The following is an 18,304-nucleotide window of genomic DNA, read 5'->3' on the forward strand; positions in this document are numbered from 1 at the left end:
AAACAGCTATTGGAGTTGCACCAGACCCTTTTTTCCCCACTCAGTATACGGAAAAAAGCGGTCTGGCCACGCGAGACTAGGAATGCCTATCATTGGTTGACTAGTTAATTAACCCTTTAAGGACTACAGTAATTTACGCAGTGCCTACCCTGAAAACCCGTAAGTTTTATGATAGTAGTGGGGCTTAACATTGATAGGTGCATAAGGGCTAATACAAACTGTAGTACAGATTCGCCTATCAATAATAAGCAGAACTATCTAAGTTATTAGTGTGTAGAACTTACCATTTTAAGCTTTGTTAACACTGGTGACGATCTGTCTTCTTCACGATGCGATCTGTTACAAACCATTGCTTTACTCCTTTTAAAGAGCGCCATCATGTGATCTTGTATATCATTATATGCATCTCTAAATGAAGAACACCGTGAAGTTTATTGTAGTTCAATATGAGCTACAAGGCATAGGCGTAGGAACAGGGGATGCCACAGGAACAGGGGAGGCCACAGGGGCCAGGGCCCCCCTAGTCTGTGGCCATGGATAGATAGAACAGGCCAGGGCCCCTCCAGTTTGCAGCAGGAATCATTTTTACAGTAATGCACCATGTGACACGTAATAATTATATATCACTGGCCTACTTGGACGCTGATAAGCTGAGGTAAGTAAGGGGGTTTCCGGACAGCTGTGGTTTCCGGACATTTCACAGTCAACTTGCTCTTACATCACACAAACGAAACCGATTTTGCTGAAATTTGGAGCTAGCAATGCTGTAACATTGCTCTCTTCGATAGTGGTATAAACAGACTCCAAACGCTTTTGACTGTAGCAGGGGCTTGCGAACTCCTAAAAGATGCATTAGTATTTTCGCTCAAAAACTTTTTTTTGAGAACCCTCACGACAAAATTAAACCCAATAAGCATGAATAAAGGAATTCACTACACTTAGCAATCATTGTTTGTGATGTATCAAGCCTGTAAAGTTGTTACAATCACTGCACACAGTAGCATTACCGAGCATTACGTTGTTTCGTACGGGGGTTTTCAAGTCCGTTGTCCTATTATAATTGCGCATGCGCTAAAAACCTACTAACCGAAGCGCCATTCGCTGGTGATAAAGGAGTCACAACAACACAGTGAGTAATAGTTTTACCACATTTACAATCATCCATAATAGGGCACACACAGTTACCTGATCTCACTTGAATCTGCCATTTCTTTCGCACTGCTAAGCGCATGCGCCAAAATACATAGGACAACGGACTTGAAAACCCCGGTATTGTAAACACACATGCGCACAAAATGTATTTGAATTTCTGCGCGGGAATTTCAATAGCTATTTACCTATTTAGCATGCAGAAGAGTTATAGTGGGAACGACATTGAGAAGGCACTTTCTGAGGTTCGTAAAACGGATGGATTAACTGCTCGTGCAGCAGCAAGGAAGTATGGTTTGGCTTCCAGTACACTGCATGATCATTAATTTTACATGGAACTGTAAAGAAAGTTGGAGCTGGTGGTCCGACTGTATTGACCATGTCTGAAGAGAGAGAAATTGCCATGACATGCGTTGCACTTGCTGAGATAGGGTTTGGAATAACTCGTGCACTGGTTGAAGTAGTTATATTTGACTACCTGAAAGATAATGGTATTGAGAATCCCTTTCGTGGAGGAGTACCTGGGAAAGATTGGTGGCAACGCTTTAAGAGAAGGTGGCCAATGATCAGTGAAAGGAAGCCTCAGCATTTAAGCTTAAAAAGGGCTCAAGCAGGGAATGAAGAGATTCTGAGAGCTTGGTTTGATAAGGTGAAGGAGGCACTATCCAAGAACTGCTTACAAATTGATGATGAGGCTATTTCTACTAGGCTATGGAACTGTGATGAAACAGCCTTTTGTACTTCAGTGTCCTCCCAGAAACTGTTAGCAAGACGTGGAATGAGGACAGTCCATGAGATTGGAGGTGGATCAGGTCGGCAGTATATCACAGTGTATTGTGCTGGTAATGCTCATGGGGAAAGGCTGCCGCCATTTATTCTCTACAAGGGGAAAACATGTATCAGAGATGGATGCAGGGTGGTCCTGCAGGTGCAGTTTATGGTATAAGTGAGTCAGGTTGGATGGATGCAAGCAACTTCTTATCATGGTTTTGTAAGTTGTTTTTACCTGCTGTGGCACATTTGACCAAAACTGCACCAGTAGTATTATTCTTTGATGGTCACTACTCACACATCAGCATAGAACTAATTAATCAAGCTAGAGCCAATAAAGATGTGCTTATGTACTTTCCACCAAACACCACACACTTGCTCCAGCCTCTTGATGTTGGAGTATTTGCACCATTGAAGAATGCATGGCGAGCTATCCTTAAGCAGTACAAGCTGGAAACCAGAGGAGAACATGCCAGCAAAGAGGTTTTCCCAAGTTTAATTGCCAAGTTGTGGGAAACATCCTTCATGCCAAAACACTGCATAGGCGGATTTCGTTCTGCAGGTCTCACTCCATTCTCTCCAGAGCATGTGCTGCAAAAGCTAATGCCCATCCATGACTGCACCAGCACTAGAGCTTGAACCAGAGCAAGACAAACAAATTGACAAGGTCAATCCAGTCAATCCACCCAAGCAACGTACAACAAAAGTTACATGCACCAGTTGTGGAAATGAAATGGTGCCCACAACTCCCACAGTGAAGATGTGCATTACATCGTACTTTGCTGGTATTTTAGAAATACAAAAGCATAAGCCAAAAGTTGGGGAGAGAAACAATTTGAAATCCGTCTTGAAGGTGAAGTGCTGACAACTGATGAGTTGATTGAGCTTCTAGAAGAGGAAAAAAGCACCAAGGAGAAGGGCAAAAGCAAAGGAAAAGCGAAGAAGTGTCACGGTGAGGAACAAGTTGCAGGTATGTGCTATTAGTGTCATACAGCTAATGCAAATAAATTTCTGTACAGTGATCTCACAGTTTCCTTATTTCACAGAAGCCAGTGCAGATGTGGATGAAAATAAGTGCCAGGAGTGCGGCTGCCTTTATGATAATGATGAGCACCCTGAGGCATGGATTGGCTGTGACAATGACGATTGTGGGCGATGGTTCCATTATTGGTGTGCTGGTTTCCGCAGAAAGCGGAGTTCTTGGAAGCAGTTCATCTGCAAATATTGCTGAAGACTTTCTGAGTCCATACACAACAGTGTTAATTCTGTAGAGAGTTTTGTTGATTTTCCGTCTGGGGTTCAAATCCGTCCTGAAATCCGCATTCAAATCATTCACTTCTGACATTGTAAACTATATATCTCTACTTCTTATACACCTTTACATAATTGAAAATCGTTATAAGTATTAATACGAGCCATCACAGTCACCAAGCCTGCCAAATGAACACAAAACTATAGTGTCCGGAAACCCCCGCCCCACAAAATTATTACAAAAATTGAAACTTTAAGTTTACGTCATTCGTTCTGCAGCCACAGTAAACGTGCAGGGCTGAAATTTTGCACGTTGATACGCCTATCTATTGGCTATCGTTATAGCCCAAAAGTATTAGAAACAGCCTTGGTTTACAGAAAATACAAACGATTCTTTGAAGTACATGCAAAGTTTGTCCGGAAACGCCCGTCCCTACCTTATGTTCCTTCCTTAACTAGTGAAATGTTGGTCCTAGCATAGATTATCTATGGTCCTAGTTTATTTGAAATAATATTAGAGGCGCTTAAAATGCTATGATAATAAGCTACACCTCACGTGTGATTCCAGTCAAAACGCAACCTCTCCAAAAAACGCATATTTCGTCAGTTTTATTTGCTAACGCCATTAAAATAAAATTTCTAAATACCATACGCGCTAAGTCCGCAACCGTCACTAGCGCCATCGTAACTTGCCTTGAAAGTCTTGATCCATACGTAATTCTACATACATAACGTTACATCATCGTTCTAACACGTGGTAGTTAATTAGCAACGAAGCTGCTTTCGTGAGGTAGCTACATCGCAGAGTTTTAAAAAGGTAAGTACCGCATTCAAGCTTGGTACACTTTTGTATTATACATTGCATACAGTATTTTCAAACATTGTTAGCAACAATAATGTTTACACTAGCCTATAGTATAGTTAAATAATGTGTCCCACTGTTACAAGAGTTGATAAAAATTTTACAAAAAAAAACAGGTCAATTTGATGACTTCCAAGTCTCATCTTCTATGACTTCCAAGTCTCCAGTATCTGGCGACAACCACTCATCACCATGCTCCAGTGCAGCCAGAAATGATAAGCAGTGCTGTCTCTGTGGGGGGAAAGACAGTACAATGTCACAATACAAAAAGGTTGCACTGTGAAAAAAGCTCAGAATAATAAGGTCTATAACAGTCTTATTATGTTAGTATTGGAATGAAATAGTACAGCATATATTAATAGATTAAGACTTTACTATAACAAGCTTATTGAATACATTTAAGACAGTCATATATTAGAGATTAAATCACTAGTATAGTGCGGTGTATTATCAGACTATACTAAGCCTATTTCAACCATATATTGGTTACTATACTACTGTACTTTTTTACTTTCCTATAATCTGTGGCTACCTTAATTAAATAATTTCTATAATTATATTTGTAATGAATTTAATTCTGTAAATATGTTAAACCACAATAGGTACAGCTAGTAAATCAATGTCTCCTTGGCCATGACAGTATCAAATCAATTTCATCATTTATCAGTCTTTATCCAACTGCAGCAGGTAAGACAGTAAATACAATTCACAAGTTCCATTACTAATACCATACCTGTTTCACTGCTCGTACAAAAGTCTCAATAGTAGCAGTGAAATTTATCCCGTATTTCACTGGTAGCAGTGAAAAAGTTGTAATTGCAATTTCATTGGCTAGAATTTAATGTAGCGCCAATTAGTGTCGATGCGTGTTTAGTACATAGTGACAAATTGCGTACATAGCAAAGCTAATGCAGCATATGCAGCGAGTATGGTATTAACTGGGAATAGCATGGGTAGCAGTGAAATTTGGGATAAATACCATTCTTGTTGTATTGGAAAATTTCACTCGGCTCCGCCTCGTGAAATTTATCCCCATTTCCAATACAACACTCGTGATATTTATCCCAAATTTCACTGCTACCCATGCTATTACTAGTACAAATTACCTGTATTATCATCACTATGTAGAACTCTATGACAATCTGTTAGCCGTCTGGTAGAACTGTCGCACAGCTCTAATACAAAGATGGTAAATATAATGTTTATTCTGGACAATCGTTGGACTTACAGTTTGTAACAATAAGAATCTCATAAAACCGAGACCTTGTCTGGAAGCCTAGCATTACCATGTAGAATGACGGCTAGGTCCCACAACTCTATTAAAGATGGTAAATATAATGCGTATACTGAACAATCATTGTACTTACAGTTTGTAACAATCTTTTAAAACTGAGACCGACAATCCATGTACAACTAAGACAAGTCTGATAAGACCAGGTCTCGCAACCCCAAAAGGAGGCAAACATAATTCATATTCTGGATTACTTGGTGTACTTACAGGTGTTATCAGTGAGTCTAACCAGACATAAAACAGCCACTTAGTATGTGACTTTGTTGGGCTAATGTGTACGTAAGCTCACAAGAAGCATCTGATACACTGATAACCAAGTCCAAGAATCTTGTAATCACTAAGTACAACTGAAACAAGACTAAATATAATATAATTTGCATATTCTCAGTGAACTTACTTTTGTTAGCAATATGAGCATGGTCAGTGAAATAAGGACAAACAAGATGGAACAGGTTCTTGAAAGCACTCAACTCATTTACAGTGCCAGACGAGGTAGCAGCCGTCAGCTGTTGATAAAAAGTAGTGAAAAACATGAAGAAATGAGACCGGTTCCCAGAAGAAATGAGACCAGTTTCCACAAACCTAAGCGAAGGTAAATATAAATTGTATACTGGACACTCTCAGTGTATTTACTTACAGATGTTAGCAATACAAAGAATCTCCTAGAACTGAGACCAAGTCTGTAATTCCTACCCTATTGAAAAGAAAATGAATAAAAACACAATCAGGTTTATTGCACTTACAGCTGTAAGTAATTAGAAGATGACGTTGAACAACTCCGTGAAAAAAGAACCAAAAAGTCCACACATGGTCGCTACCAGATTCTTTAACGGAAGCAGCTGCCATTGAAGGAAACTAACACTGCAGATGTTGTACACTGACAGCCTGTAGAACCAAGAGGTTCGACAAGAAACTGTACCTCTGAAGAGATAATATACAAAATCATATGAGCAGACCATGCATACTCTTACCGTTGATGGCTGATGAACTGTGTCCACTCGTCATCCGCCATAAGCTGAGATAACAGGATATAAAACATGTAATACGTACACAGCAACACCAAAGTTGAATCATTTGCAGGCCATTGTCATACAATACACAATAAACAATTTAATACGGCTAAACCTATCGTACAAGCTATCATTTTAGTCTAATACTTACTCATCTAGAGCTGTTTTCGATGGCTGCCATTGAAGGAATTGTCCACTTGGCTGCGCCACTTCACCACTACTATGACAGGCCAGCAGGGATGTACAGTTGTGGTCCATAACTATCATCGTGGCTCATTGGGCGATGGCGCCGATCGCACACACTCTCTCCGCGAGATACACCGTCCGAGCACACCACCATATCACTCACATTTACAACCTATGATACAACAATAGCGACAAAGATGGCAACTTAATTGCATCTAATACGCATGCGCACACCACTGACCCCATCAATTTTAGACAAGCATTACTACGAAGTTTTGCAGGTGTGCTAACTGTGCCAGAAAATCTAGATCTTAGATTTAATAATTAATTTTTCTGGTATTATATGCTTTGCCATATGAAAATGTGTGTGTATGAAATTATCACAACAAACTGAAGCTAGTTAGCTAGATATAGTGATTAACAGAAGCGTAGCTACTTATTGTAAAATCATCATGACTTTGTTTGGTACAGTAAAAAAATCTCAAGTCACATGGGATGGTGAAGCTATAAAAATAAGACAATAATGAGATCTGATGGTGAAGCTAAAAAGTTATCACATTTAGTTAAGTAAACAAAGCCATACAAAGAATGTGTATTAAACTAAAGTATAATCTGTTTCTCATAATATAAGATGGGGTTTATACTAAAGTATAAGATAGTTAGTATAATGCAAGACTATACTGAGATTATTTGTATAGTTTAAGCCATTAGATATACCATCTTATATTCCTCTTTTTTCACAGTGTTGGAGCACAAGTAAAAAGCTTCATCACACAACACTGTGATCAAAGTTTACAAGGTGAGGAATGGATCTGTAGGAAGCATGTGATAGAGGCACAGAGGTACTGTAATAATGATGGCTATGTGCCTAAGTGGAAAAGGGTCAGCACCTGTAGGACACCCCCAGATATTAATAAAAGGTGTGGTAATCCAATTTGTGCCAATTTGGAGTGTGAAAGGGTAATAAAACCATCATTTGCACCACTAAATGAGATTAAGGCCTTGTTTAATCTACGCAGTCTTGAGAGCACTTTTGTGCTGTGTCAAAAATGCTACTGCTATGCATATAATGTATTCCATCCCAAGGAAATTTGTAAATCATGTGGAGCCGTCCCTAAGGCAGGTGAAACTTTCAACCGACACAGTCCTCATTCAGGAAAAGTAACCGAGCACTTAGGAAAACAATAGATAGTGATATCAATATTACCCCACAAGACATACTGTGCCACAGTTGTTATAAGCTACATAACAACATACTAAAAGAAATGAGGAACCCAGGCAATGCAGGGTCAAATGGTACACTACAGGACAAAAGGCATGAATGGGCATCCACTGTTAATGATAAAGGAACAAACATACTTACCAAGTCCATTTTGAATGCAGTCATATTTGTGGCTGAACATTTGATACACCAGAAAGCAGTGCTTCTTCCATGGGTGTGCAATGTATTTCTGGACACACACTCACAGGCACTAGCAGGAAGTAAGCCAACACCGTCACCAATCCTGGAGGTTGGAGAAAGCACTGTTAAGTTTAGTTCACGCTGGCTCCTTAACCAGCTGATTTTATACCTTAACCAACACATGTCATACAAATGCATACACAAAAGATTTGGAACAATATTGTATCGTAAGGGAGGAGACATACTCACTAGTCTTTCATGGGCACTAAGTAACAGTAACATGCATGTTGATGATGATGAAACAATTCACGCTACTATTCTTGAGCACGAAACGACAGATAAACTAATACTCTACAAGGCAAGCAAAATTGTGAATCGCTTACTGCAAGAAGAATCCAAGAAGTTACCAAAAGATGAAAGTTTATTGTACTTTAATGTGGACACATACTTAGACAATATAAACTCTTTACTGGTGCAATTTTTAAACATCAGCGGTAAGTACAAGGCAAGAAGCAAGTGCCTCAGAAAGACAGATAAGCAGCCATGTTAAAAAGGTTCGCATTTACTTTATACTATGTCTACTGCTTTTTTTGTAAAAACCCCAAACAGCCAACACCAATACACAACATCCTTGCTGATGCAGTAGAAGTTTGTTCTGGATCACGTCATCTATTAAAGATACTAAACAGACTAGGGTGTACACGTTCATCAGATACACACGACAGATTTGTTACCCAACATGCAGAAAGTAGATGGTGTAAAGATGTATGGGACGAGCTGAACAGCAATGTATTTACAATAGCATCTGTCGATAATTTTGATATACTAAAAAGCCATTCAGCAGTATACTGTGGAGATCAAAATCGTAGCTATCATGGTACTACCTTACAACTTGTACAGCCAGATCCATCACTTATTTACCATCCTATAGCCATGGAAGACAATGTTATGACACCACAACCTGCTATAGAAGACACACCACAGCCACTGACATACACTCAACATTGAAGGAGATCATCATCTCCAGGTACCTCTCCACATAAGTTGGGTAAAGTTGGACCGAAACGAATGAGAACAGTTACACCAAGAGATATAACAAAATCCATTAGTGAAAGTAGCCTGGAGAGCCGGTTGTCAGATACCCAGTCTGTAGGGATTAACTTGATTGGACAGCCACCTGTAACAACATTAACGCTTAACAATTTTTTTGAGAATGTAAACAAACACAAAAAACAAGAGGAACTCAAAGAAAATATGTTAATGTATGTATTTCAAAAATGTTCACTTTACCAACATTCCAATGAAGCCACCATTTTGAGAGACATGCGGTACTTTTTAAATGCAAGTTTTCCTATTCAACTACAAGCTTCACGTGTACACTATATGGAATTGATCAATGAAAACCCTGATAGTGACAAAACAATGTCTTTGGTAGCAGAGGAAGTGTTAGAAAAGTTTGAAGAAAAAGTACAAGAAGGCTGGATAGTGCTTGTTGGGGATGGAAAAACATACCAGCATTTAATGAACATAAAAACTACGTATGGCAAGGCATTACATAAACTATTGATTTTCCTGGTGACTGGCACATATTAAAGAATTTTCAACCAGTTCTTATGAAGCTATATTATAATGCTGGCCTAAGGGAGCTAGCTAAGGCATTAGGTTTTCAGGGTGCAACACTTACTTCACTGGAAGGTTGCAGTAACTTTAAGTGCACACACCGATTTTTACTGCAAGTTTGGGAAGCTCTGTACAGAGAAATGTTAAATGTGTACATTACAAACACTGATTCAAAGAATATTGTTGAAAGTGTTAGGTGTATTATAGCCACTGCTATACAAGAAAACCAAACAACAGACGGTATAGCTTTACGAATCAAACAATTACTAAATGATTCTAATGTATACAATAAGTTTCTTAATTTTGCCCAGCAACAAATGGACGATGCATGGAAATTATGGGTGCAATTTTTATTTCACGATTGCTACTGCTACATTAGTCTCTACTTAGCAATTAGAGGTAGCAAGTACTAGCAACTGGGACATGCGCATATCTAGCCTAAAATTGATGGCCCCTCTGTTTGGAGTATTTGACCACACTACATACCAAAGAATAATTCCACATCACTTGGCAGATATCCAAAAATATCCTGGATCAATTTTAACATGCTTACAGTCTGGTGGGATTACAGTCAACATTACAGGACAGAAGTGGCACGCACTAGCACTTGATGAGGCACATGAAATGTGCATAAATAAAGACCTAAAGGTTGCTGTTGTGCGCCCCACTGATGCTTACATACAGAAGACTACACTATTTCACAATGATAGAATTAAGATTTATAAGAACCTAGAAGAACAGTTATTTCCTGAGAAAGGTAAAGTAGCCGCACAGACCAACACCACTACAGATACCACACCATTAACTAAGCAGCAAGAAGAGAACATCATACAAATGTGCACAGCAATTAAAACCAACAAACTATTTGAATTACAACTGACTACTAACAACAGAGGAATACTTAATGTATTTACAGGACAAAAAGCAACAACAGAACAAGCAACTGATATGTTAAACTGTCGACAAATAGGTAACCAGTCTTTTGAAACATATGTAAAGTATTATATATTGAAACAACCAAAGCTAGTCATTTCGCAGGCTGTTTGACCCTACAGATGGTTCACTAAGGCAGCCAGCTTGCTATCTGCAGTGTTGGGCAAGTTACTTTTTACAAGTAACTAGTTATATATTACATATTACTTGCAACTGAACTATTTAGTTACAGTTACATATTACCCATAAAATAAAGTAACTGTAATAATATTACATATTATATTACTTTGTGTCCACAGCCTTAAGCTGTCACGTGTGAAACTACCACCTTATCACGTGACATGATTGCGTTGTTGGGCAATGTGTAAATGTTGGTTATAAGTAAGAAGCTGGTGAATAAGCTTCATTCAGTAGGCTTCATTACTTCGTTGTGGCTAGACATTACTCAATGGATTACTAACGAGATTAGTAACTTCGTTACTTGTAGTAATAATATTATGTAATATTAGATCCGTTACAGTAACTATATTACTTAGGTAACGCGTTACACTTGTAAGTAAAGTAACTTGAGTTATATTACCTGTTTTTATAGTGTATTTCGTTATATTACTTTGTTACCACAAAAGTAATAATATTACGTAACGCGATACATAAGTAGCGCGTTACTCCCAACACTGAACATAGGTTTAGGTTTACTAAACAGAGACACCAAACAATACGTAATCCAGCTGAATGTTTTTCATACAACTGAAAGGAAGTATTTATACCTAAACAATCTACAAACAGCACTGCTGAACGATCCTGACTTAGCTACCTTACCAAGCCACAATATTTCTGAAATTTTACAGGTTTTGTTTATTTGCACTGGGTGTGACTTTCTATCGTTCTTCAAATCACTAGGGAAGGCAACTATACTTAATAACTTTTATCAGTATGCAGAATTCATAGGTTGCCTACACAAGACTCTGCCAAGTAATAAAGATGATGGATTTTTGGCTTTTATTAGATTGGTAGGCACCAGCTATTTTAAAAAAACATTTATCAGCTTTTACATCACAATATGGTCACGAAACACCAAAGCATCTGTTTAATTCACTAGAGGAATCGTTGGATCCAGAAGCAAAGCATAAGAAGTGGCTTCATGAAATACAGTCTGTAGTCAATATTAGAATCATTACTGAGGATGAGAAAGTGCCATCTTATACATCTTTATGGAGACACTGGCTACGTACATGTTGGATAGTAGAAATGTGGAGGAATTCATTTCTTCCAGATATCTATTCATCTCTTCCTCCTCCAGAACAATCCGGTTGGAGATTCTCTGATGGCACCTATACAATTGATTGGGAATCAAGTGAAGTACAGCAAAAAATCCAACGTAGTATAGATTTTTTACTTAAGGATGCAGTTGTAAAAAGGGGTGCAAGACTCACATTTGTGGATGCTGAAAGAAAAACAGCTTTTGTGGTCCAGGATGCTTGTGCCTAGGTTGCACAAATGTACGCACTGACAATTCCCATAATTCCCGTGACAACAGTAATTTTGAAAGTGACAACAGCAGTAGTAGTAGCAGCGACAATGACTTCGATGTGGACTCAGATGATGATACCCTGCAAACAGAAGTAGTCACTGATGATTTTGAAATTTCTGAACTTGTTTAACAATACTATAGTGACTTAGTATTATTTGTATTATATAATCTATATAGCTTATAGTTACAAAGGTAGATATCTAAGGTATTTGAATACAAACTAATCATCATTAATCAGCTGAACAATGATTATGTTATATTCTAGAATCTTGCATGGAAAGGCTAAGTTACAAGCTCCAATACTGCAATCCATTATGTACGTGCTCATAAAAGTGCAGTACACTTCCATATAAAAGTACGCAAATGGTTAATCTTTTCCACATAGAAGGCCTATGCATAGGACCAAAGTGTTATGATAAAACGAGGCTTGTATTACCCACTGCAACTCCACAAGCAAGTCAAAGATTCGCGATATTATAACTGTCATCTGAGTTTGGAAACACAACGTCAAGTTTCACGAATTTTATAACACAGGAAAACTTACATACAGTTACACCTTTCATTTCTTTTACTACTGTCTATCAGTCAAGTCCGGAATGGTTGAAAACCTTAAAAATCCACCACGGGTCTAGAACGCCATTTTTAGTTTCCGGTGAAAATAAACTATTGAAAATAATTAAAGAACTGTGCAGCTGCAGAGAGTTAACTTATATCTCAGTCTCACTGCCAGAAAACTTTGTCAGAATTAATTCATAGTCGTGGTAGACCTGAGTCCAGTTGTTAGTGATACTGAAGGAGCTTCTAGCGGTTCCCAAGCGGTTCTAGCAGAGGTAGTATTGTTCTAGCCCTGGCTCTAGCCCTAATAATGAACCTGTGATGGAGGAAGCTGAATCAGAGCAGTCCCACTTCCCCTTGCACTTCCCAGACAACTACGGATCTGCGAACTAATACAGAATGTAGCTAATAGCTACTCAGGAGGGTAGATGTTAATTCATTACTTCATCCATATTAGTAATTTATAACTAGCTATCCTATCTATGTGTATTTCTGGGGGTATATTTAACAACATGAAATTAGTTCAAGTAACAGCCCCTTAAAGGCCTTATTAATTGTGTTTTGTGATGTCATCATTCTATCACATCATTAACGTGGTATACAAGGTTGCTATAAGATTACTTATCTAGCATAACTGTGATTACGATTATTGGCTAAAATTGCCTCCAGATTCAACCTCATAGCTCCTATTTTTCAAAATTTTTTCTTGGGGGGGGGGGGGGGGCATGCCCCCAGACCCCCCTAGAAGGAGTGCATGCTCTGAGTGCACTTCGCGCACTGTGCATGTACCCACCACAAGTAGCTACACCCTCCTCCACCACTGCTTTAGTTACCAGTAGTGGCCCCCCTATAGTGTTTTGCTTTGCTACACCCGTGCAAGGTGAAAGTTATGTACGGATTTGTACAAGGTTAGTTTTGTTGTTATGTAAATATAGCTAATATACTTAAAAATAGAGGGCTAGTTCTTTCTAGTATAGTTTCACGTACTATATTGGCATTGTATATCAAAAGAATTGCCTACTAATGGCGAACAAAATCATCTTTGTTTAAAGCTCATAGTTTCTAATACTGCGAAGATATAGCTCTTTGTTTACTGCTTAACATATTGGACGTACATGTACGACGTTGGGGTTTCACTGGAGGATATATTTGGACATACATGTATGACGCTGGTCCTTAAAGGGTTAAAAGTGACAGTTAACAAGAAACTGTATGAAGGGATAAAGTAGCTGAAGTAGGAATGTACTTACACACATAGGTGTTAAATGAATGCAAAAAGGCATTTATAAATTGTCAAGAAAGCCTACAGAAAACCCTTGAACTAGAAAACTGTTTATAAAGAGTAATTGTATACACATTGTATGTGTATCAGGTAAACAGCAATGACAATATTCTATTGTATATTGTGTAATACACAGCTAGTAAGCAATGGGAGAGACTGGAAATGAGGAATCAGAACTGACAGAAAGGCCAGAAAAAAAGAACAGATGGCAGAAGACCTAGGATACGAAGAATCTAGAGGTAGAGTTTGCTAAGAACTTTACAAAAGGAAATCTGTGGTGAGGGTGTACTCATTGCTGACTGCTGTGCTAACTGTATACACACACTTACACTAGATGGTATTTACAGATACCGCATAAACCAGTACAGAATCCAATGAGAATTGCTATTGGCCTTCATCTTTGTGACTGAAGATTTACAAGTTGTCATATTTGACAAACATAGACTTGTGTACAACAGGCAAGATGAAGTTGCAGGTTGGCTGACGAGAACTTTCCTCAGGGTGATGTGACACCCCTGTGCTTGTAGCTACAGAAGCATTTGAGCTAGGGGTTGATAATCCCAACATTACCCAAGTAATTTGAATAGGGTATCCACGAGACCTTGGGGTGTTCCCAGGCAAAATGATCCTGCAAGACTGTGCAGGATCCTGCAAGATCTTGACCATTCTTGCAGGATAGTAGATGTAGCAAGATGTGTCTAAATGTTCTTGCAAGAATCTTGCAAGAATAGTACTATTTCATCAAGATCTTGCACAGTCTTGCAGGAATGTACCTGTGCTATGATTTCCTGCAAGAATCCTGCAAGAAAATAATACTTAAACAGATTTTGCAGAAGTCTTGCAAGAAAATATTACTTATGTATATCTCTTGCAAGAAAATATATAGGACTATATCTTGTACGTAATATGATCAAAAATTTGTTTTCTTGCAAGAATCCTTCTCATTGAATTGTGCAATATATCCAACTAGTTATAGCTAGCTGATTATACACTTCATGGAAATAATATCGAGATACTCTAATAGAGTAGTCATTTACTCTAATACAGCAGCCAGGAAGGACTGATATACTCTAATAATTCAGCCAACTCTAGAGCATAATCTTGATATATATTGAAAGCATAATTTTGAGCATAATAGGCTGGATTTTTGAGCACTGCTCAAAAGCACAATAGGTTATTTTCAAAGCATAATTGGCTCCAACCTAGTTATTGCTTGCTTACATAATACTATATACAGTGGAATCTCTCTTATCTGGGCGGTCTGGTACATACTACTGTCCGTATCTCAAAAATGTCCGTAACTAAAAATAACATGCCATTGCGCTAAAGTGACTAACTTAAATACAAGTAGTGTTGTTATTGCTATCAGTTAGTGCTATGCAGTTTAGTGGGCAGAGGGGGAAGTCACTACAGAACATTCAAGGTCACTCCCCCTGGGGTATAAAATGCAATATCACCTAGCAACCAAGTGGTAGTAGAATAAACAAGCTACCAAACAGGTAAACAGCAACCTTTAGGCTCCTTCCTTGTGCTTTCATCTAAACCAAACTTCATTATGGTCAATAAACTACAAGCCACGTGACCAATTTGGGCTGTCCGGACAATGGAGGTGCCTGAATAATAGAGAGGTCCAGATAAGGAAGGTTCCATGCCTGCATGAAAAAATAGGATACATGGACACATAAATTGCCCTACTTTTTAAAATTTTGATGCATCATAACTTAGTATTGAATTATTGCTTAGCCATGAAATTTTCCATTTAGTATTATATTACCCATATAATTTTTGTTGCACAAATTTTATAGTAATGGCTAACCGTTGCCTCTCAGACATACTTGAAATTGATATAGAGAGTTTAGCTATATAACACATAGTCATTATAATGTGATAATTATACATACAGTATATTGAAGTATCACATAATATAATATTGTGTACAAAAATATGTCAGCTATTTGTTGACAAATCACTCTATTTCAATACTATTTACAGGTAATGTTATAAGGTTACAGCTAGAACTACTAAGGTTACAACACAACTTCCTAATTTGGTTACTAAAAATAACCATCCCGTGGTCTTCTTCAAAGGCTAGGTAATCTTCAAATAATAATTCTTTTTGTTTGTTCTGTAATGCAATCATCAAAGCTTCTATCAAGCCCTTTTCCAACAACTTTTAGGCTTGTTACAAAAGCAAGGTGATGGTTTCCAACATAGATAAATTTTTCTATTGCGTAGTTCATTGTACCATCGTTTTCAAAAGAAATTGTGTAGTTATTTCGCTTCTTGTCACTACCATAACATCTTGTGCATATTTTTCTGTTGTTTACGATGCATCTGTTATAGCTTCTTGCTTCAGTATTTGAAATTTCTTCAAAGTTGTTCTTCATCATGAGATAGTTTATATCGTCCTTTTCTGTAGATGTTAGGAGACAGTACTTCCCTTTTCCAAGAAATGATGCCGATCCATATTCTGCAGATTGCAGAATATTCGGAGATCTATTATATATATATAATGGTAAAGGTTGCAATGTTAGAGATTCTCATACAACACTCTTTATGCACATGCATTTTGCATGGGACAAAGTTTATATTATATTGTGCCTGAAAACGTGGAGTATATAGGAAAAAAACAAGGTGGAGTACATGGGATTTATTACTCACCCAAAACAACCTAAATAGTGTTGTGTGTTTCCTCTACCTACCGCAATCTACATTTGAATGACATTTTTATACACATGTCCAATAATTTATTTGGTAATGCAATTACCGAACATCCAGGTGTTTTGCATGTTAAACAACCATGTTTCCCATTGAACTGAATGCAGTTTAGCAGTGCAGCCTTGGCCGGTAAATCAACCACCACACACAAAAGAGTTGCTTTCACAATTTGAGTACCATGCTCAGGAATGGTGATCTCAACTCCTAGATGGTAAGTATATTATATATTACTATGCTATGCACTCACAGGTACATGTACCATTCTGTTCCAATGACTTAAGGGAACTGACAAGTGGACCTAGAAATGTAAAGCATGGTGGCTTTTCCTTAGCACACCATAGTCCATGTAGTGCTCATTTTTTCTAATAATATTATTTCCTTGTATTAATAGATGTACATGTATGATAGTAGCATACCTTTCAGATGGAGGGAGCTCATTTATAGATAAATGAACTGGCCATATTTGCATATTGGAGGACTTGAATTTTGGTGCACCATCAAAGTTTAGGGTGAAAGAGATATTGTATACTGATGAAAAGAAAGAAGATTGCTCTTTATAAATACACCCATCGTAAATGTCAGAAAGTATTTGTCCACCATTGTCGACCCTCTTGAATCTGTACTGTAGCAATTCCACAAAGTTATTATCTGATAATACATAATTTATACACACATTAATGCAAATTTTATGTGGCTTCATGACAATACTTGTGTATTATGTAGTACAATTAGTCAATCACTCATAATACAATTGTAACTATATGTATTACAGTAGGATATAGTATCACAGTTCAAAGCACATGGCTTCAATGCACATCAAATTTTAGAATTTCACGTGACACAGTATGTACCTATTTAGCTCTATGGCTTGGCAATAAGATGGTATATGCGTATAGAATTTGTGATGGTGTAACTACGTATAAGCTACATTAATCTATATAATACAGCTAGTACGTGTAATAATGAGCATTTTGACCAGATTTGGTTGGAGAATCTTTCTTATAATACTGTTTGCCTGCATGTATATGGAACGTTTGTACATGCAGGCTATAAAGAAATAAGGTTTTTAAATCTTTTATGCCATGTCAAAGAGTGCATTGCCATACACCTACATCCAATTAACCATTTCATACTTTGCCCGCATGAAGACCTTGGCTTAAAAATCCACATACATGGGTATAAGTATACAATTATGGTGCTGGATAATTAGAGTGCTTTTTTAGTCACTCACAATTCAATTACCTGAAAACAGAATCTGTAATTGCTTGCAAAGATCTACTTGTAAGAATGAGGAGCACGTAGATGATGCTCTTTGGCAATCGGCAGAAGAACACTTCTGCCCTTTTAGTATTGGGCGAGTACAGTGACCACAGCGCTGATGAGTTATTGTAAATTCATTAAAATCCACAAAGCTTTTCTGCAGCATATACAGTGATGGAGGTAATAATGTAGTAGATGTCATAGTGAACAGCTTGAGTATATTATTCATGCATGCATTAGTCAAGCTATGCTTCTGCATCATTGATAACATAGCGACAGACCATTCACTTCTTTCCTGTACCAAAAGTGTATAGAGTATGCATGAAGTATTCTGTCTAAATAACACACATAAATCTTACATCATATAAATAATAAACATTTTGCGCTTCACTTGGCACACATTTTTCAAATTGCAACATTGAAATTTTATTTTAGCATATAATCAGCTGTTTGGCTAGCTACATCCTAACCCATGCTGCAATG

General features: G+C 37.8%; 3 protein-coding genes and 1 long non-coding RNA gene across 10 annotated transcripts in view; all 4 read right to left on the reverse strand.

Annotated features, from left to right (window-relative positions):
• LOC136244396 (integumentary mucin C.1-like) overlaps positions 1–365 on the reverse strand; it is a 36,034-nt gene extending 35,669 nt beyond the window's left edge. The window contains exon 1 of the mRNA XM_066035977.1: positions 285–365. Within this exon, the coding sequence (XP_065892049.1) occupies positions 285–350 (66 nt within the window). The 5' untranslated portion in view covers positions 351–365. The remainder of the gene's footprint in view (positions 1–284) is intronic.
• Positions 366–4,000: 3,635 nt separating this feature from the next.
• LOC136244866 (uncharacterized) lies at positions 4,001–12,074 on the reverse strand. Its single transcript, XM_066036405.1, has 4 exons — positions 11,909–12,074; positions 11,708–11,806; positions 7,884–8,025; positions 4,001–4,264 (listed from the first exon to the last, which is right to left on the reverse strand). Coding segments are annotated over exons 1-4 (357 nt in total). The 5' UTR covers positions 11,911–12,074; the 3' UTR covers positions 4,001–4,150.
• Positions 4,588–5,471, reverse strand: LOC136244365 (uncharacterized). Its single transcript, XR_010695179.1, has 4 exons — positions 5,401–5,471; positions 5,262–5,349; positions 5,140–5,208; positions 4,588–4,711 (listed from the first exon to the last, which is right to left on the reverse strand). It is a non-coding gene; the product is annotated as an uncharacterized lncRNA (long non-coding RNA).
• LOC136244363 (uncharacterized) lies at positions 5,495–6,716 on the reverse strand. 7 transcript variants are annotated; one of them, XM_066035935.1, is made up of 6 exons: positions 6,486–6,716; positions 6,296–6,339; positions 6,093–6,245; positions 5,962–6,013; positions 5,722–5,830; positions 5,495–5,682 (listed from the first exon to the last, which is right to left on the reverse strand). In XM_066035935.1, the coding sequence occupies exons 2-6, from the start codon at positions 6,334–6,336 to the stop codon at positions 5,549–5,551; spliced, it is 489 nt and encodes a 162-aa protein (XP_065892007.1). In that variant the 5' UTR covers positions 6,337–6,339; positions 6,486–6,716; the 3' UTR covers positions 5,495–5,548. The 7 variants fall into 7 exon arrangements, 3 of the variants coding, with proteins under 3 accessions (XP_065892007.1, XP_065892008.1, XP_065892006.1); XR_010695177.1 differs by lacking the exon at positions 6,486–6,716 and having other exon boundaries at positions 5,495–5,671; positions 5,962–6,018; positions 6,068–6,245; positions 6,296–6,479; XR_010695175.1 differs by lacking the exon at positions 6,486–6,716 and having other exon boundaries at positions 5,495–5,671; positions 5,722–5,906; positions 5,962–6,018; positions 6,068–6,245; positions 6,296–6,479.
• Positions 12,075–18,304: the final 6,230 nt, after the last annotated feature.

This window comes from Dysidea avara, chromosome 14 (genome assembly GCF_963678975.1).
Source record: "Dysidea avara chromosome 14, odDysAvar1.4, whole genome shotgun sequence".
Lineage (NCBI taxonomy): Eukaryota > Metazoa > Porifera > Demospongiae > Dictyoceratida > Dysideidae > Dysidea > Dysidea avara.

Bases quoted from the DNA above. Each gene is read 5' to 3' on its own strand.
- LOC136244363 (XM_066035934.1), bottom strand. From the start codon at position 6,363: ATGTTTTATATCCTGTTATCTCAGCTTATGGCGGATGACGAGTGGACA. The intron at 6,014-6,092 runs CGTCATCTTCTA...TCAATAGGGTAG, and splicing joins TTTTTCACGGAGTTGTTCAA to GAATTACAGACTTGGTCTCA. The intron at 5,831-5,961 runs GTAAGTAAATAC...TTTTATCAACAG, and splicing joins TCTTTGTATTGCTAACATCT to CTGACGGCTGCTACCTCGTC.
- LOC136244866 (XM_066036405.1), bottom strand. The intron at 8,026-11,707 runs GTACGTAGCCAG...TCCAACCTCCAG, and splicing joins ACATTTCTACTATCCAACAT to GATTGGTGACGGTGTTGGCT. The intron at 4,265-7,883 runs GTAAGTATGTTT...TTCCCCCCACAG, and splicing joins CTGCATTCAAAATGGACTTG to AGACAGCACTGCTTATCATT.